A 21,060-nucleotide genomic window follows, 5' to 3' on the forward strand; every position below is an offset into this window, starting at 1 on the left:
TTTGTTTGGCTAAATCTTCTCAGTCACAGAATCACAATCATCTGTCTCCCCACCCTTACATTCCCTTTTGATTTCCTTTAATGTGGCAATAATGCTCTATTGTCTGGATGTACCAGTTTATCCATTTGCCTATTGAGGGACACTTTTGCTGTTTCCAAGTTTTAGCACATTTGAATAAAGGTGCCATAAACATCTCCAGGCAGGACTTATGTGGATGTGTTTTCATATCCTTTGATAAATAGGACTATGAATTCTGGATCACATGTCAAGAACCTGCTAACCTATCTTTAAGTGGTCACACCATTTCCATTCTTACCTGTGTTAGTTACTTTTCTTGTTACTGGGACAAATTACCCTGACACCAAAGTTAAAGGAGGGAAGGTGTATCTCAGATCACAGTAAGTAGACGTTTCAGTCCATATTCAGCTGGCTCTGAGGCAGCACAGGCCAGCAGAGGGTGTCACAGGTGAGAAACAATTCATGGTGTGGCAGGCAGAAGGAATCAAGCAGCAGCAGCAGCAGCAGCAGCAGCAGCAGCAGCAGCAGCAATCAGCCAGCCTACCTGCCTGCTGTTCCCTTTTATCCCATGCAGGGCAGCAGTCTTTTTGGTGGTGCCACTCAGAACTATTGAAATTTGAAACAGTGGATTGATTTACTACCACACACTCTTAATTTCAGTGTCACATTCCAGCTCCAAAAAGTCACACCTTTGAGTGCATGAATTTTGAGGGGACATCTAGATCCAATCCATAACATCACCAAAACTAAGAATTTCTATTGTTCTATATTTCCACTAGCAACTGACTTTGTGTTTTCCATTTTTGTCTTTTTAACAGGTGCAAAGTGCTACCTCCTTGTTGTTTTAACTTGCGATTCCTTAAGCCTATCTGTCATGTTAATAATTGTGTCTTCCTTGATGCAGCAAGAGTACGTCAGGGTTCCATGGCATCTGGGGATTGATGAAGAGCACAGAATTAAGGAAGGCTGTAGTGCCAACTCACTCTGTGGTAATTACCTTGCATGTTCAACTGAGATTCTCATATAAATCACTCTTTTCAGTCAAGTTTGGGAAGACCTATCAAAATGCCCACAAAGGTAATTAAAATGTTAATCTGCATGTGTAGATTAAGAAACCACCTTTGTTGATTATCTATATAATGTCTTTCAAACACATTTGGAGTAGTGGAACATTTTTTCTCAAGGCGAAAGCTCACTCAGAAGTGCATTACACATGCAGGGAAAGTGGCCTATGTCTGGCTGAATGAGTGGGGCTTGAAATGAGTTCCTTGCCCAACAGGCACCTCTCATGCTTTCTGTCCCCCAAGGTGGTACACAAAAAGACACCTGTGACACCCAGAGCTCCACAGAGCAGATCATAAGTCACAGGTTAATCCCTTCATTCTAGAATCAGAAACCTAGAGAGCTGATGTGAGTTTCCCATAATCCTAATGTTACTGGCAGCAACAGGGCTAAATTCCAGCTCCTTGAACAGTAGTACAGTAGCTTTCACCTGTATTCACCTACAGACCTGAATACTGAAAGCCATAGAATCAGTTTAGAAAATAGCAGTGAGGGTTCCCAACTGGGAAAGAAAAGTCAGGGGATCTGGAAACAGAGACCTTGCTTAGAATTTTGCTTCTCCTCCAACAGTGTGGACCTCTCTTTTCATTTGGAAGCCATTTTCAGCCTATCTGTTGTAATAGACATAAAGAGACAAGACTACTTTCTAAATGTATTTATTTAACAACTAGTTTATTGATTTGAATTTTGAAGCATTAGAGAAAAGTTTTACCCACAGGCATCATAGATTCTCTTGGTGAAGAGCTACATGGTTCTGTCTGGATATATAAGACTTTTTATACATATACTCAGTCTCATGTCTTCAGTGAAATTTAGTTTAAATATATCTTATCTGGCACAACTACTAGTTCCATATCCATATGGATCCATATCCACCATAGCTCAGACAATCTTCTCAGTGCAGAAGGGAGTTACAGCAATGCACCACCTGGCATCCTAGCACACGCTCAATAGATCCTTTTAGTTAAATAAATGATCTTCAGATATGAGGTATCTAGCAAATATAGTTTAAGAATATATTAACTTGATTTTCAATAACATATTGAGGTGGGTGGACTGCATTTGAGCCATATGCAATTGTTATATCCCAGGCATCAATAATTCCCACATTGAGATCCTGGAAAATGTCCTTTATAACCAGATACTGAATGTAGCCATGAAAGTCACTAAATCTTTCCACATCACTGTTCAGCTCCCTGGTGTTTTCCAGCTTGATGATAACCATAGTGTCTGGGCTTCTCAGAAGAAGACGCTCAACAGCTTTGCGGACATTGAGGGCTCTTCGGATGAAGACATCTAGGGGAAAGGGTCTGAAATGCTGGCCCAGAGAAATTACAATCACGGTATTTTTATCTCCTCCAGTTCTGTCAATGGCCCGGGCAATGTACTCAATCTCTTTGACTGAATAGACCAGTGAGCCAATCAAGGGGAAAGCATGTTTTTGCCACTGGATGTTAATATTTCTATCCAAGTCCACGGCGAGTTGATGTTGCAGTTTTCCAGATTCATGTAGATCTACTAACCGCAGTGCTGATGACAAATCCGCAATCCCAAGAAAGAGAATAATGTTACAAAGATTGACCAGTTTTAAAGATAAGAGAGAAGATTTGTTTTAGAATTAAATAGACTAATCATGCCTGATTTATTATAGGGTTAACTGAAGGGATAATTTTGAAAATAACTCAAAAAATTAAAAATGTTATACAAATGTAAGAGATCTATGTATGCCTTCTTACAGAATCATGCAGACCAGCTGAGACTAGGAATGTTAGGACACTGAGATACCTTCACTGGAGAATGATACAACCAGTTTTGTAAGCATTTTTATAGTCTGTGTTAACTATAAACTAAGCTCACTTGAGAATAGTTCTTGATTTTATTTACATTTTAAAAATAGGGCTGAAGATATATAGTTCAATGAAAGACCACTTGCCTAACGTGTGAGACTCTGGCTTTATTGCTTGTAAAACATACAATGAATAAGTCAGTGAATGAATAAACAAATAAATACATAAAATTTAAAAAGAAACAAGTGAGCCTGATTCCTAAAACACTGCAAAATGCTATATTCTGTGTTTTCTTTCATGTGCATGGGATGGTAGTATATATACTTTATGATATAATAATACTGTTACCACTCATTTAAGAAATATGTTACAGTTTATAAACCATTTATTTTAATGGGCAATCTACCTTAAATATCCTTTTGTATTTTTCAAAAGAAAAGAGAACATCACCTGTTCAGTATTACAGTTCATGATGAAATCACGTAAGACTGAAGTTACTCCCAATTCTTGTGAACATGGTCAGTCTGATCTTTACACTTCTGAAAATAATCTCCTATGAACAAACTAAACTCAAGCTCTTCCAGTTTTCATCAGTTTAATTTCATTCTTACCATATTATGAAGGTCATGTATTTTCTAGCTAGAACTTCTGAGGAATGTATAGCCAGTGATTATAAATACTTTATAGCATGTGTCATCTTAAAAATAAGTGGTTAGATTTAAACTCTTATGCCAGTAAGGTTGAAAAATAGAGATGCTGGAGAAATAGTTGGAGGAAAATGCAGAATTATTTTCTGCACTCTGTTTCCAATTTACTTTCGTTTCCTTCTCCAAAGCACACTCTGATCAAGAAGTTAACTTTTAGCAAAATGCCTTAGATTGATTTTCCTACCAGAATTTACAAGATAAACTCAGGAGGATCAGTAGCATAGTAACTCGGGACTAACAGAATGTGACCCGGAAGGATATCTGTAGCCTTTCATTTTGTAGCTGAGACAACTGAGGTCCAAAAGAGCTCAGTGACCTTTTGGAGGTCACGACTGAAAACCTTCTCCTGTTGAGAATTCTCCTTGTAACTAACCTGTAGTTCAGGTCTTACCAATTTTCCAGTTTTTATGGAGAGGACCAGCGGGAGATCACAAAAGTGGCCTGATATAGAAAGGCCAAGAGTCACTGCCTCTTGGTTATTCTTAGGCATAAGAGTTGGGGCCCAGGGGCAGAGAGGGATAGGTAGTGATAGTTTTCTACGCTGGACTGCTAAGATCTATTATTGATTCTGAGTTATTACTGTTGCCCTCTTGGGTTTAGGAAATAGGGTGAGTTGACTAGGATTGTCATAAACTGCATTCTAGCCCTAAATCTGACACTAATGAAAATCATTGCTGTTGTTTTTTGGGCATTTTCTATGTGCCAGCGTGCCTTACTATGTGTTAAATGCTTTATATCAATTACTTCAAATCATCTTCAAAATCCACAGCATTTATCCAATTGCTGTTTCTGGTTGAAAAATGAGGAGACTGGGTTAGAAAAAATAAGGTGCTCAAGATCATTGTTTCTGAGTAGAGCCCCACAGATTAGATCTGTTAGACTCTAACATGCTTTTAGCACATTGTGCCTGCCAAGTGCTAAGTCTGTCCCATTATCAGACAGTGATAACAAAGCGAACTTACTTTGCAACACACAGTATTGAAAATATACCATATGTACCATTACCGTTTTACTAGATGGGTGCCCTTTAACCTCCAGGGGATAGAGGGACAAAACGGTTTTGTAACTTATCCAAATATAACAAGATAGGATGTGAAGTCCAGTTTTCAACCCAGGCCATCTGAATATAAAATTTATACACTTAATCACTGTGCCAACTGTAGGAGAGAGGAAATGCAATGTCTTACATCATCTTTAGCTCTATTGATAACTTTCTAAGGCTGTTGTGCAAATAGTGAAGTATGAATTCTGCAGGGCGGAGAAGTAATGTTTTCTATACTGGCCCTGTTCTAGTCAGATCCGTGTGTGCTTTCAGAGAAAGATAATCCTTTGTGAATATATGTGGTATTTCATGATTAAGTAATATATAAATATGAAATGACAAGTCTCTTAAAAGGATATATATATATATATACATATATGTGTGTATATATGCACATATGAATAATAGCTTAGAGTGAGGCATACTTTGCATTCTGGTTTTGAAGTACTCTATCCACTGGCGGACTGTGGAATCTCCCAATAGATATATGAGTTTTCCGCTCAGGCAGTCTTTCATGCTGACTGGAGTCAGAATGCAGGACACAGGATTCCATGTATATTTCCAGACATGTCCACTGGGGACTGTGGATATCAGTCCAGGCTTGCATTTCTCTTTCACTGCTTCTGTTTTTGCTGCAAAGAAACCAGGAAGACAGGATCCTCTAAAACATCAGGTTGGCCATCAGTATTTGTTAAGAGACGTATGTCTTTCCTAAAGTATCCTCTTAATATAGAGTAAACGTGGCAGTGGAGGAAAAGCCACACTGAAGTATCTTCATAGTGGAACAGCTAGTTTCCAGTAAATTTTTCTGTGATTTTAGTTTCCTAACTGATAACCATTAATGTTCATTACAAGAACACATGTATTTCCCAGAAGAAAAAAAAAAAACGACCTTCTGGTAGAATTTAAGTACTTGTCAATGTTGCTTTCAAAGCAACATCATCAGTTCTTACAAAGCTGAAAGGTCATTCATCGTATCACTTTAGCCAACTCTGCCCCTCTGTTTGTCACACACTATCACAGTGCCTTAAATGTCACAATTAAACTATCCATTGTTTTAAGTAAAATGGTGGGTGATACAACACATATCACTTGGAAACTGGCCAATATGAATGCATTTGCATGTAGGTCTGGAGGTCCACAAAGGGCCAAGTATTAAACCCTTAGTCACTGGCTTATGAATAACTGAGGCGGCTGAAATGGTGAGGTGACAGCTTTGGGGCAGTGATGGTTCATCATTCGAAGAACAGCACTAAGTATTAAACAACTGCCATGAGTTTACCCACATATATTTCTACATTTGATGCAGAGAAGTATAATTAGCAGTTAGCAAGATTTAAATGTTGAGCTGATGTAAATACAAAAGATGTTTCCTTAAATCATCTTAGATGGAACTTCCCTGGGCTGTTTAGAGTCAAATAGTTAAAAAATGGTAAATAGGGGGCAGGGATTTAGCTCAGGGGCAAATGCACCTGCCTGGCAAACACGAGGTCGTGAGTTTAATACTCAGTACAAAAAAAAAAAAAAAAAAAAAAAAGAACCAGTAGATACAAATGTAGAAGTTCTACATTGGATATTAAAGCTGAAAACTGACAGTCATAAGGTGAGAATCAACTCCTACACATCAGGTTTGATCCCTCTAGATGCTGATGCTTGGGCTGGAAAGGGAGGAGGAGGTAGCCATAGTGGTAGCATGTGGAAGTAAAGAACTAGGTAAAGAACTGGGAGAAAGAGTTTTAATGTGCATAGGTTACTGTATAAGGTGGGCAGGCAATCAGTTCCTGCCAAGTAGATTGCTGATGAGAGAGACAGTTACTCCCATAGGCTACTCAAGTACATTTTAATGATTCTAATCATTCACCTTCTTAGGTACCTTAGACAGCACAGATGAGTACTAATAGGCCCAAAGGTGAAAACCCCAGGAGGAAGAGGAAGGCCTTTGGCTGGGTCTGGTCCTAAGCACCTAGCAAATTCAGAACACTTACTGTTACATTTTGTCACACGGATCACATTGGAGTGTTTCATAATCTCCACAGCCATATTTGACCTTAGAGAGACAATATAGAAATGAATCTGCAGGTGGCCCCAAATAAGGAAATAAGAAGCCAGATTATGCAATACTTCCATTATTTCTTGTTAAGTTGGTTACTGTGCCCACATGTTCACATCGTTTAGTAAATTTCCATCTTTTGACCTATTATTTCTTAGGATATAGTTACTCAGAGGATGTGCAAGGTGATGTATTGAGGAGCACAGATCACATATCTGCACATATGTGCAGAGTCTGCCAAACACATTTACACACACTTCAGCAGTTTTCCCTACTCATAAATGTCTGGAGGCTCCTGGTCACCACTTTGAGCACCTCTTATAATTATAGAGGCCAAAGGCAACTGTATTAATCTCATGATATCTCAATATATTTAGTATCAAAATGTTTATGCAAGTTTTTCTTTTCCATATATATATATATATATATATATATATACTCTCTATTCAATTTTAGTTTTTGTTCTGCCTATATTTTTTTATTTCTTTGATGAGAATTAAATATCCAAACCATTTGGGGACTTCTGGAGACACTGTCTTTAAATGAATTCATAGTTTCTTTCCCAAATGATTGTTCTTACAGAGAATCAAAGGTGATATATTTACAGGACTTTTCTTTAGATTGCCATATCAGATAAACACCATAATTGCTCAGATAGTCACCAGCAATAATTATTTACCTTTCAAAGAGGTTCATTTCTTGATGGCTAAGATAGGAAACTTGCTTGTTCTTAGAATACATGTGAGTAAGTGCAGCACAGGACACATGAGAAGGTTTCACACAGTAGAAGGCTTCTTGGTCTTCAGCATTCAGGTATCTGCACAGTTCAGCACTTGAGTTCAAAAACAGCCCACAATCAGTATCGACCCGGGAGCTGCCATTGACAAACTGGCCTTTGAAGACCACTCTGTCGTAGCCTTGGTTCCGGGCCCTCCAGAGAGCCGAAGCCCCTTCACTGGGGTGCATGAGCAGCACAGACAGGGAGACCTCGCCCTCCCAGAACAGAGTGAAGCTGACGAGGTAGGTGCCATTGTTGAAGTCTGTCACCTTCCCCGATGCACCTGCCTCCAGGTCTGGGGAGGACATCCTGGCCCTGAGGAAGTCCCCACCATATTCCTTCCTGCGTCCCAAGTGGTCCTTCATCTGTAGCAGGACATCCAGCTGGTCGCCCCTGCAGTACGTGATTTGAGGGTTGAGGATGGAAGCTGTGCTCTGCTTGGCACTGCTTGTGGTGTATATGTGGGTGAAGGGCCTGGGTGGGATCAGCTGATCCATCTTCTTCAGTATTTTCCTGATCTTCAGGTCAGTCTCTGCTGCAGAAACTACTGAACATGGTGATGCTTCACTATCCACGGCCTTCCTAAAGGAATTCCAGTGAGGGAGGGAGTCGGGCCACTTGAGTGCAGTCCACTTCTGAAATGATGAGAGCTAGAATAAGGAACATGTAAAGTGTTCCTGCTTAATGTAACAACTTTGTTTGGTTAGCCAAATTTTGTCTTTTATAAAAAAAGCCTGGCCAATTTTCATTGGCTAGTTTATTTTGGAACACCTGTTTAACCCCCAAAGAGTTCTGGGGTCATCTTCTGAACACTGTTAATAAAATCTACCTTACTGGCAACTGTGAAAATCAAATGAAAAAATATTTTAACTGCATAGTAGAAAATTAGTGCTTATTGTTCTTTTATTTTTATCTTACAACTAAATTTTGATCAAAAGTGTTTAATCTTAGACAAAAGTCTGTGCTGTTGAGAAATGCTAAAGATCAGTTTTCAAACTGAAATTAAAAGATGCTAATTAGTATCAAAAAACATAGGAAGCATGAACTCATCGACAAAGTTAAATGCATAGTCAAAATTACAATACTGTAGTGGTGGCATATAAACCAGTTGTATTTTTGTATGAAGGCCTCCAGAAAGCTGATGATGCCCTTCCCTGGGGTGCATGACAGGAAAGACAGTGACACCTGGGCTTCCCAGAACAGAGTGAATCTGACAAGGTAGATTCATCAAACATAATAGCTACAGTAGTTCATTAATTATTAAACTACACAACATAAGAGATGTAACACCAAAAATTTAAAATACAGCATGGGGTGGAGTAAAGGTATGAAGTTTTTCATATGATCAAGCATTAGTTATTATCAGCTTATAATAGGGTTTTATAACTGTAAGATTCCTTTATAGGACTCACGGTAATGAAAAGAGAACATCTGTAGTGGATACATAAATTATAAGAGTATGGTATTAAATTATACAGCCAGAGAAAGTTATTTGTTCAGAAAGGAAAAAAACAAGAAGGCAAGCACAGAAAGAAAGAATAAATAACCCATGAAACAACTAGAATGCAATTAATAAATTGGTAATAATAAAAACTTTCCAGACAATAATGGCCTTGGGTATAATGAATTCATCAATTAGAAGACATACAGCAGTTGATCTGAAGAAAAAAATATAGTGAGACTCAACTATATGCTGCCTTCAAGAGAGGCACTTTATCTGTAAGAACACACGTAAGCTGAATGGGACAGAACAGGAAAAGACACTCGATGCAAACATAAATACAAACTGAAAGAGAACATGAGTTGTTATATCAGGCAAAATAGACTAAGGCAAAAACTGTAAAACAAGAAAAAGGTTATTATCTGATACTAAAATGGTCAATTCTTCCTCAAGAGGAAGATGTATGCATCGCCAATGCTGAAGCAAACGTTAATAGATTGGAAAGGAGGAATTGATTGCAACACAGTAATAGCAAACTCTATACTTCATTTTCACTGATCACACAGGCAGAAATTCAATAAACAAACATCATAATGAAACTGTACTTTACCTAGATTGGGGATGTAGCTCAAGGGTCAGAGCTCTAGACTCCTGTTCTAAATGCCTGGGTTCAATCCATAACATCAAAAAATATAAAGCGAGAGAAGATAACAACAACAATAACAACACACACACACACACACACACACACACACACACACACACACGCATGCACGCACAGCCCAAAGCTATTATTGAAACCAAATGAACTTATGTACCAAATATACACATAGAATATCCCTTCCGTATTCTCCATGCTAGATGTATGGTAGGCCACAAACAAATCCTAACAAATTAAAATTAAAGTCACATCACGTATCTTTGCCAACCACAGTGGTATGAAATTAGAAATCCATAATTGGAAGAACTTCAGAAACTTTAAAAATACATGCAAATTAAATAACATGCTCCTGAACAACCAATAGGGCAAAGAAGAAATTTAAAAGATATATTGAAGCTGTGTGTAGTGGTGCGCTTCTATTATCCTATTACATGGAGGCTATAAGGGGAGAATTGCAAGTTCAAGGCCAGTCTGGCCAGTGTGAAAAGACCTTGCCAATAAATGAAAAAGACAAACCAGAGAGAGAGAGAGAGACAGACAGACAGACCAACAGAGACTGAGACAGACAGAGACAGAAAGAGATTGACAGACAGAGACTGAGACAGGCAGAGAGACAGAAGGATAGAGAAACTGAGAGACAGACAAAGACAAAAACAGAAAACAAGACAGAGACACAGATAGAGAAATGAAAAAGGACACACTGTGTGCTGGGAGGAGAACCAAGAAGCTAACCACTCCCGTGAATTAGACAATAAAAAGTAGTCACTGAAGGTAAGTGTTGAGTTTTGCAAATGTAAACTGAGAAAACATTAAATAGGCTAAGACAGAAAAAAAGAGAAGATATAAATAACTAAAATTAGAAGCACAAAAGGTATAATTGGGAAAGGTTACATTACAAAGGATATCACAAAGTTCTACTATGAACAATTAAATGCCAGCAGACTGTATAATCTAGAAGAAATGAATAAATTCCTAGACTCATGCAACCTACCAAGCTGGAATCATGAAGAGAAAATCAGTAAGTGAGGAGATTTTATCACTAGTATATCTTCCCAAAAGGATGATTATGTTCACCACATCTGATCACACAGTACTGGAAATCCTAACCAGGCCAATCAGTCAAGAGAAAGAAAGAAAAGACATCCTAGATGGGATGGAGAAAGTTAAATTGCCACTATCAGCAAATAACACAATCTTATGTAGAGAGAGCCATAAAGGCTCCACCAAAAAATTTTAAAAATTAATAAACAAATTAATTGAAATTATAGTAGGATATAAAAACAATCTACAAAAATCAGTAGCATTTTCATATACTACCTGCAAACTATCTGCGAAAGAAGCCAAGGAAACAATGTCATTTGCAAAAGCTAACAAAAAGTTAAATATTAGGAATAAATTTAACCGCAGATGTAAAGACCTGTATGCTGAACACATTATAAAACACTGACGAAGCAAATTGAGCAATATACAAACAAGTGGAATGATAATTCATGTTTATGGACTGGAAGAACTAATATTAATCTGCTACACAAAGCAATCTGCAGATTCAGTGAAATTCCTATCAAAATACAAATGACATTTTCACAGAAATAATAAAACCAATCTCAAAACACACAAGAAACTATGAAACATCTTGAGTAGTCACAGCAATCTGGAACAAAAAGAACAAAGCTGTAGGCCATGGTACTTGACTTCAATTACATTCCAAAAGTCTAGTAATCAAAACAGCATAGAACAGACACATAGACCAATGGAATAGAGATCCCACAAATAAATCCTTAATAACAGTCCCTTGACATGCTAAAACACACATGGAAAATTATTGTAATTTGCTTGAATAGTCTATTTTTTAGTATTTTCTCACAAAAGCTGAATTATTTCTCGGGTTCTTTAAAGTACATATAATTATTTAAAGTAAAGACTGTAAATTTGTAATAATACGACAAGAATAGCAGAGAATAGGGTGAAATATACATAGGACAAAATAGATTTTGAAAATTATACATTAAATGAAGTGACATTTTAATAATTCTAAAAACTAAGACTCGATATAATGTATAGAGAAGTTGCTAACAACATATAGAAACTAAAAGAAAATACTAAAAATTTAAAAATTCAGTTAACTCAAAATAAACCACCTATATTAAAAGGTTAAATGTCAAAAGCAACATTCTAAAGGTTTAGTAGAGTGCTTACACAGATCTGATGTTGGAGTGGGGAGAAATTTTCCTTCAAAATGCACTAAATATTTTTTAAAAGATAAAGTTTGCTACATAAAAATGCTTATTTTCAGAAAGTCCATTAATAAATGTTTAAGAACTACCAATTATCTTATTTTTTTAATGCTGTGTAAACTGCTAAAGCTAGACTGAGGACCAAATGCAAGACCATGCACTTGCCAGGCAGGCCACTGAGCTATACCCCTAGCTAAAACTAATCTATAGGTCTCAGTTTGGACTTTCCCAGAACAGAAGAAGTGAAAATACAAACATACTTTTATAAGACGAAGAAAATAAGCAATTCCTACCTTTATAGGGCTGCGGAAAACTGTAAAACTGATCCACAAGGTGGATATAAGCAACAGTACCAATAAGGATTTACGGTTAATCATAGCTGTTCTCATAATTCAGGCCCTACAAGAGGCAAAACAAAATGCACACTCTTAAAGCAAAACAAAACCAAGAAAAACATGGAAACATATCATATTTTCTACCTCTGATTGTTTTTATCCTCCATAAGTTACTCCCAGGAATTAGCCTTGGCCCTCTGGGCTGACCCTGATGCTCCCCAGCTGCTGTGGTTGGATACTGACTTTACATTCCACAGCAGATAAACTCCCAGAGCTAACTGTGGACTCTACTAACCCAGAACAGGAAGCAGGCAGGGTTGCTCACGTGCTGTTAATGTCATCTGGTATTCCCATTTTTTCTCTCCTTTAAGGCAAAAAGCAGAGATAATGTTTCAGCAAATACTGATGCTGAGAAACATGTTATTACTGTGCCCTACTAGCATAACTGATCTTACAGTTTCCTTAATCTCTGTCTGTATATATTTCACTTTCTTGTATTACTAACCTTTCTAATACTCTTCAACCTTGAAAAACTTATTTTAAAACTCATTTATCACTTTATTTTAAATATTATTCAGGTTTTATCAATGTTTTGTCTTTAGTTAATATTAATATTTATCTTTCAATTGGAATTTCAAGTTGTCTTTTCAAATTGGTTGGTCTAAGGTTGTAACTCAGTGGTACAGCACCTGTCTAACTTGTATAAGCCTCTGGGTTCAATCACTGGACCATCAAATAACATAAATTAAAAACAAGGTAATGTAAGATTGAGTGAATGCTGCCTTTTAAAAATTTTCCATCTCTTGAAATTTATTTCCCCTAAAAGCACCCTCTGCCCCACACTCCCATTTTATACAAGACAGAGATTTCAGCACTCAAGAACAAATATTACCACTTTCCCTTACCCATTGCATTTTGTCAATATTTGCATACCTTAGTGTAAAGTCTTAGTCCAATTCCATATCTAAGAACTTCAGTGAGCTGAATGTGGAGGTTCGATTCCGAAGCCATGAATATGCTAATAGGGTACTCCTTCTCTATATCAAAACAAACCACAGCCATACATTGCAACTTCCATAGCTTGGATCTGCAGCTTTCTCCAAGTTTCAGCTCAGAAGTGTCAGGTACACCTGCTTTAACTTAAGGAAGGACCTGAATCACACTATAATTATGAGGTCAAGTAGATTGAGGAAGAGGAATGAAATGATTTACGTAGCAGACACACTGATTTCATTATCTCAAGCCTTAAGGAGTCCAATTTTAGTAAGCATATGATACATATCCAGTAAGAAAAAATTGAATAAAACCAAACGTTTGAGTGATTGTGAGTTGTCATCTGCGAAGAGTTGAACTTTTTACTTTCCATCTCAGTTCTGTTATCAAAACCCAGCTGCCGGGATTCAGCACATACTGCTTCATACATAAACACACTCAACACAATCTGCAAGGAGGAACCAAATGAAGCACAAATATAACGAAGGCAAAAAATAATACTGATTACCTTTTTCAGATAGGGAGCATGTCCGCTTACGGTCACAGGTTGAAACCATCTGGAGTTTGTATCCCTGATCTGATAGAAACAGTGCCAGAAAAAGCAGGTACACACAGGAAGCTGCAGTGGGCTGGCTCCTCAGATGGTTTCGTCAGTCTCATTTATTCTGTCCCATACACATGTCCATCAGTCCTTCATGTCTTTCTTGTAAGCACGAATGGAGAGCCATTTCAAAAGAATCTTACAGATTTTAATCCTTCCCATATCCTTTGCCATGCTATACCAAACTAGCCATAAGAAGCATATAACTTTATATGATGACGGTTAAAAAGGGTGTGTTGACCTTGTATGACTGGATCTAGGGAAGGTTCAATGCCGCTCTAAAAACCCTGTAAAGGAGGAAATACTTGCTGTGGGTTTGGTTTGGCTGTTCCTTGGGAGACGAATGCCAACAACCAACCAAGTTCACGTCCTACACTGAGAGACAGAGATTTACGGATTTTACTTTATTTCAGTTATACAGATACTGGCACTTAATGTGACTCTGGAAACTTTTCAAAAGGCAAGTGTACTAGTTGTGCTCGACAGAAAGAACTGAAGGTGCAGAATGGAGTTTTAATACTTAGCCCAGATCATCTTGTGAGATATAGAACTGGGCAAAGCGCAGGAGTCCAGTCATTTTAACCTCTCATTCAACTACTTTCCAGTACTCAGCATGACTCCAACATCTGTGATATAACCAAATACAGGTGCATCCTGTGGTCCATGCATTTATTTCCATTATAGTTAGTAAAAAGGGCTCCTCTTCCTTTTGACCATATTTTTCTTCAAATGGTTCCAAAAGTTAGTGTGAACAAGATAAATGGTCCTCCGTAGTGTGCCATCCTTGAAGTTAACGTGTTTCATCATCAGCTTCGGTAGTGTGGTTTCCTTTCCCTTAAATTAGTCTCAATAATAAGGGAGTCCACACGTGGGAGCTTAGTCACAGACAGGACCACAAAGCTCCGAGTTCATGTAATTAAATAAAATCCAGGCCGTCAACAGTCCTTTGATAGAATAAATAGAGTAAGAGCAGTGCTGCCCAGATTCTAAAAGAGCACAAGCAAGATGAACAGAGCTCACTGGGCAAGTCAAAGAGCAGGTGTTCAGAGAACAAGCACTGCAGTCTAAGACATAGTTAGGAAGATGGTTCCTGTGGTTTCAGGAAGCAAATAGGGTGCGCTGTGTTAGCAAAGGCACCCCGCATTTCCATGGAAAGGGAAAATGGGGCACAGGATGCTGAAACCACCAGCTAAAACTCATTGCTAAATCCATGGTCACTAAATGGGGGAGGCAGACCTTGAACTGAGATCTCCAGAGCTGCATTTTTTAGCCCCTGTTAGGTTTTGCCAGAAACCATGAGGCAGCAAAATCACGGGAGGGAGAGTAGAGATTAGATGTTAACAGCAGAAATAGATGAGGCAGGGACGGAGAGTGTCATGTGCCTAAAACAGTGGACCCCCACAGTACCCTGGGTGTGCACAGAGGACATCGCAGCTCTCACCAGAGCCCCAGCGCTGCTTACATACTCTTTGCTCGGTTCCTCAGCAACACTTGAGGTCTGGGTGAGACCTACAGCATGCTGCGGGCGGGAGAAGAAGCATTTTATCTTCCTCCCTGATTCACAGACAGAACACTAACCTGCAAAAATGATCACAATTATGCATTCCAGCTACATGTATTGTACACACAAGTCATTATTTTAGTTTACTGACTATATAAAAGAAAATATTTCCATAGCAATGAAAAACGAGACAGGAATACTGCTAGGAGCATATTCAAACCCACTGGACTTTAAAACTTTAATAACATTAACAGCACAGATCTGATGTTTTCTATTATTCTGCAAAGGTACATTCCTTACAAATAGGTCAAGAAATATGCTTTTTTCACAGTGATGTGATTGGTCCCTTAACCTTAAAGAATGTGCACCTTGAAATGAGAACATGGACACCTGGCCATCTGGTCAACTTCCAACCAAATTTTGTATAACAGGTTTGCCTAACAGATTTTTATCCCCGTGACTGAAGGAGGAGGAACTTATTTTTAGAATTCCCAAGCAGTCTTGCCCTTCAGGATTGACTGGACTGCCTCAGACACAAAGGTCCTTCCGGTCATGTGACTGTGAAGCAAGTGTAGGCTCCTCATTCCTGCAGAAAGGTGAGTTAAGTGGAGTAACTCAAATGCAGGACTTAGGGTGGAAAGTACTCCACTTCATATTGAAAGTGGGCCCATAGTTAAGGTGCATCATTGCTCCACAGAACATATCACTGCTCCAAAGGTAACCTTGTCTGGTTCTCAGTTTGGACCTGAATTGTTCCATATGTGTAAATTCCTGCTTGTTCTTTAAAGGTTTTTTTCTGTTCTAATTCAGACATCTGCTCAGGGTCAATTGGGAATGGAGATCCTGGTCAGCAGAAAACAGAAATGCAGCTCAATTTTCCAGCCACCTCTGACTCACGGATTAGGTTTATCTAACAGAAACTGAATTGCACTATAGATGCTTGTGATTTTGTATATAGTTTGTGACTGAATAAATCAAATTTTACTAATGTACTGGTCATGCATTCTTGTGCAACCAACACAATAATTAGGAAACGAAGTAAGTCAGGTACCTGTCTATAGAGTCTGGATTTTATTCAAGGTAAAATTTTCCACTCTCATTTATCCTAGAAAGAGTTCTATCCTATGACAGGAACGTGCAGAGCCTTGGATTTTGGAAGGAGGCAGCTTCCTCTTCTCAGTGGGGCCTCAAGAATCAAATTGGTCTGTACTTCTAGGAAAGGAGTTTCAGGAATTCGCTTACTTTTGAAGGGTAAACTTATGTTGAAGTGTAAACTTACGTGATGGTGAATGCAAAAGGTCTAGTTTGGGTTTTGAATCTCTGAATGTAGTAATATTTAGTAGAACTTAGGAATTATTTTTACTTTGTAATTCCTTGCTGTTAGTTCTAAACTACTAACAACCTCTTTTTTAAAATTATAGGCTTATCTCAGCTATGCTTGGAAAAATGCAGGTTGTGCACGAGAATGAGCAAACCACAAAGAAAGCGCTCCAAAGCTTATTGAGAACATCTAAGCCATGATGTCCCCTGCCAAACACACACATCAGGATCACAAACATTGAGCAAGAACAATCTCTACAAGTGAATTGGTGAACATTGAAAATGGAAGACCCTCTCTGCAATGCAGCACAAAGGGAAGACCTGATTAATGGAACAAACTGCCCTTCACTTTAAACATTTTATGTTGCTAAAGGGATTTGAAGCCGTTGCTAGACTGTGATCAACCAGAGTAATAAAAACTTCGAGCCCATTGTCAGCCATGGTGGCACTTGCCTGTAACACCAGCACTTGGGAGACTGAGGCAGGAAGATTGTGAACAGAATGTCAGCCAGAGCTACATAGAGAGGTCAGGTCCAGCCTGGATTATGTAGCAAAATCCTATCTCAAAAAAACAAACCCAGACAGAAGGTTCAGGTTCAGTCCAATTCTTGCCTGAATTAGCTCCCTGCACTAAAGACCTTCCAAGAGGAAACACATATATATTTTAACACATATCTCTGTATAAAATATCCCAATTTTAACAACAATAAAGAAGTTTAAGGAAAGATTGGCAGCAATATGCCACATTCTGGGATGGCCGTGTAGCCTAGGAGTAGAGCACTTGCTTAGTGCTAAGGCTCAAATGTACAAAAAAGGACACATTTGTATAAAACAGGGAAATTAACAGAACAAGACAGGCAACCAGCAGCACATACTGGAATTATCAAGCAGAAAATTAAAATAACTATGATTAATAGGATAAAGTATAATACTGAAGACAGGCAAATTTAAACTGCTGAAAACTAAAACAAAAATCGCAAAAGTGGCTAGGGAAAGAGACAAATTATAATAAAAATTACAGCAGGATATTTATCAGAAACCATTCAACTGCAACGAAATCTTTAAAATGCTGAAAGGAACCTTATGAACTGAATCCTAAATCCAGCAAAAAAACTCTTTCAACAGTAAAGTGTAAATACTGTCTAAAATGAACAAAATCAGAATTTATTACCAAACGAAGTTGTTCCTTTAATATGAAGGAACATGATACAAAAAGAAACAATCTGCACAAATAAATATAGTGTTGAAATTAAATATGTGAAAGTAAAGTTTAATTAATTTCCTATGCTTTTTTTTTTTTTTTTTGGCTTTTTGAGACAGTGTCTCATTATATAGTTCAGGCTGGCCTCGAACTCACAGCGATCCTCCTGCTTCCCAAGTATGTACATTACAGACATATGCCACCATGCTTGGCAATTTTCCATTCTTTTAATTGCTCAAAAAATTAGATGACTCCATCAAGTAAAAGGAGTAAGCACTGAACTATGTGTTTATAGTACACACTAAAATAAAACATGTGATAACAAAAAGCACACAAGATGGAAAGTAGGAAGTTGGAAAGTTGAGCCGGGGATATGGCTCAGCAACATAGCCCCTGCATGGCAAGTACGAGGTTGTGAGTTCAATTCCTGATACCAAAAACAAAACTAAACTAAACAAAACAAAGGAAGTTGGAAAAATCTATCTTAAAGTCCTTGTACCATAAATGAAGTAGTAATATTAGTTGACAGTTTATTAAGTAAGAAAAATGGTGCAGGGCTCTGTATGTCTCACCATGATGTTCTGCACCACATCGGGACCTGGCAGGCAAGAAACCCACTACCAAATGCAGCTTCTCTACCCAGGACCAAGCTCCTGCCTTCACCCTTGGTGCCTTCATCTTAGTGGCACATGTGGTCTGTGGCTAATTATCCCAAAGGATAAGAAACAAAGCCAGGTCACAGATTGATTTCTGAACATAGTTATAGGCCACAGTCTGATCGTATTTACCCATTTCAGTGTCTCTGATGACTTTCAGGCCAGGACATCAGATCAAAGTCACTTTGTAAGGCACCCATTTAAAGGCTTTGCCTTAGAAGCTCGTGACGCTGAGGATTTGAATTGGTTCTTTCACCCTGATGTACTGTCAAGGATCACGACTTCTGACCTGTGAAGATATGTAGGGAATCAGCAATGGGTCCCGTAAGTTTTTTCAAAAACTCATAAATTTAAGTCCACTTCAGATTAAAGTCTATTTCAATTTAAAATCTGCTGCAAACACTGTGTCAGATGGCATATAATATATGTTGAGAAGCATAAAATCTATTGGGTGAAACCACCTGATCTATAACCAAATAGAATTTTGTAGCACATACAGCTGTAATAATACTTTTCTTGGTGTTATCTCTAGTCTCCTATTTAATCAGATTAGCCAGTGCCTCAGGTGGTTGGAGTGTTAGACGTTCTTTGGGTGTGCTCATAAACGGTATATACCTGTGTCTTTTTTGTCTTTCATAAGAGATGACCAGTTGGTGATGATTGAAAGAACAGTAAAGTTTGTGCATTAGTCACATTTTTTCATGAGTCATGGGTGAGCAATGATGCACGTACATATATTTTTTTTAAATTTTATTTAAAGAAAGACTAAACAAAACAGAAAATAGGTAGAGATAATACATGCATTCAGAGAAAAAATAAACAGTAAGAAATCACTGGTTGATGTTTACATATTGTCATTTTACAAATAGTTATTCAAGATACAAAAATGGAACATGTAAAGTGAGAATTCAAACAGCGAGACTGCAAACAGTTCTGTTCAACTGTCCAATAAAAACTTAGAAATATGGTTATCAATCCTATGCACTTAAACATACATGCAGTTATCCATATCTTAAATTGTGTTGAGATAGAAAAAACCCAAGCAGGCTAATATCACTCTGAACAGAGAATAATACTATTGCTGGGTTTCACATTATGACACACCAGAATCAGCACTGGGTTCTTTAGTGACTCTTTTTCCTCAAAGTATCTGTTCATTTCATCATGTGTCATAAGATCAGCTCTCATAAACTGTTTATAGATTCTACACATGCATGAGTCTTAACATGTATTTCTGTTCTTTCTATAATAGAGGTAGAAACGAAACAAAGCAAGACAGAACAAAACATATTCCTATAAGCACATGAAACAAAAAAGACATATAAGACCATTGTGCAAGGACTTCTACTATAGTTCCTGTGTTGTCTCTTGTTATCTTCAATAGAACTGGCTATATCATCAGACATAGTATAACTGAATATATCAGTATATCAAAGTATTAATAAAAACACAACTTTGTATATAGTGTAGAACTTCAAAAACGGGCAGTTATCAAACCAGAATGTATATCGTAGGGTCTTGTCTTCTTCGGTGTAGTTGTCTATAATCCCAAACTCGATACTATCAATCATATTAGTTTTTTATTTTATAGAATCTGAAAATGATTTTATAAGTTCATATAAATTGCACAGAATAGTGGATTACATTTTGGTGTACTGCAACTTACATATAATTTACATGGATTTTTTTTTTCCGGAGGTATTGGCTTGGCTTCCCAGAGTCCTACGTTCCAACATGGCGTGGATCTCAGGAGACACTGCTAATTCTCCTCCTGGAAGGGCTGCAGTGGGCCATACTACCACTGCTTACCAGGGAGGGCAGACGCTGGCTTGGCCTCCCAGAGTCCTAAACTCCAATATGGCGTGGATCTCAGGAGACACTGCTAGTTCTCCCTCTGGAAGGGCTGCAGTGGGACACACTATCTCCGCTTACCAGGGAGGGCAGACGCTGGCTTGGCTTCCCAGAGTCCTAAGCTCCAACATGGCGTGGATCTCAGGAGACACTGCTAGTTCTCCCCCTGGAAGGGCTGCAGGCTGCCACCCTGCCTCCACTTACCAGGGAGGGGAGGTGCTGGCTTGGATTCCCAGAGTCCTAAGTTCCAACATGGTGTGGATCTCAGGAGACACTGCTAGTTCTCCCACTGGAAGGGCTGCAGGCTGCCACCCTGCCTCCGCTTACAGGGAGGGGAGATGCTGACTTGGCTTCCCAGAGTCCTAAGCTCCACCATGGCCTGGATCTCAGGAGACACTGCTAGTTCTCCCCCTGGAAGGGCTGCAGTGGGCTAAACTACCACTGCTTACCAGGGAGGGGAGGTGCTGGCTTGGATTCCCATAGTGCTAAGCTCCAACATGGCGTGGATCTCAGGAGACACTGCTAGTCCTCCCACTGGAAGGGCTGCAGTGGACCACACTACCGCCTCTTACCAGGGAGGGGAGGTGCTGGCTTGGCTTCCCAGAGTCCTAAGTTCCAACATGGCGTGGATCTCAGGAGACACTGCTAGTTCTCCCCCTGGAAGGGCTGCAGTGGGCTAAACTACGGCCGCTTACCAGGGAGGGGAGATGCTGGCTTGGCTTCCAGGAGTCCTAAGCTCCAGCATGGCGTGGATCTCAGGAGACACTGCTAGTTCTCCCCCTGGAAGGGCTGCAGTGGGATAAACTACCTCCACTTACCAGG

The 21,060-nt window shown here is 38.7% G+C and overlaps 1 protein-coding gene across 5 annotated transcripts in view; it reads right to left on the minus strand.

Moving 5' to 3' along the window:
* Positions 1-1,723: 1,723 nt before the first annotated feature.
* Positions 1,724-21,060, minus strand: part of LOC100731209 (NXPE family member 4) — a 37,150-nt gene continuing 17,813 nt past the window's right edge. The window contains exons 1-8 of one of the 5 annotated variants that reach the window (XM_013155682.2): positions 13,617-14,097; positions 13,049-13,152; positions 12,411-12,479; positions 12,074-12,179; positions 7,346-8,094; positions 6,602-6,663; positions 5,042-5,248; positions 1,724-2,610 (exon numbers count right to left, since the gene is read on the minus strand). In XM_013155682.2, the coding sequence (XP_013011136.2) occupies positions 2,075-2,610; positions 5,042-5,248; positions 6,602-6,663; positions 7,346-8,094; positions 12,074-12,169 (1,650 nt within the window). In that variant the 5' untranslated portion in view covers positions 12,170-12,179; positions 12,411-12,479; positions 13,049-13,152; positions 13,617-14,097 and the 3' untranslated portion in view covers positions 1,724-2,074. Of the gene's footprint in view, positions 2,611-5,041; positions 5,249-6,601; positions 6,664-7,345; positions 8,095-12,073; positions 12,180-12,259; positions 12,372-12,410; positions 12,480-13,048; positions 13,153-13,616; positions 14,098-21,060 lie in introns of those variants that run through there. The other 4 variants (XM_003472816.3, XM_063255799.1, XM_063255800.1 and 1 more) reach the window with 4 other exon arrangements.

Source organism: Cavia porcellus, unplaced genomic scaffold (assembly GCF_034190915.1).
Source record: "Cavia porcellus strain 051 isolate PalLab524CR breed Dunkin Hartley unplaced genomic scaffold, mCavPor4.1 scaffold_9, whole genome shotgun sequence".
Classification (NCBI taxonomy): domain Eukaryota; kingdom Metazoa; phylum Chordata; class Mammalia; order Rodentia; family Caviidae; genus Cavia; species Cavia porcellus.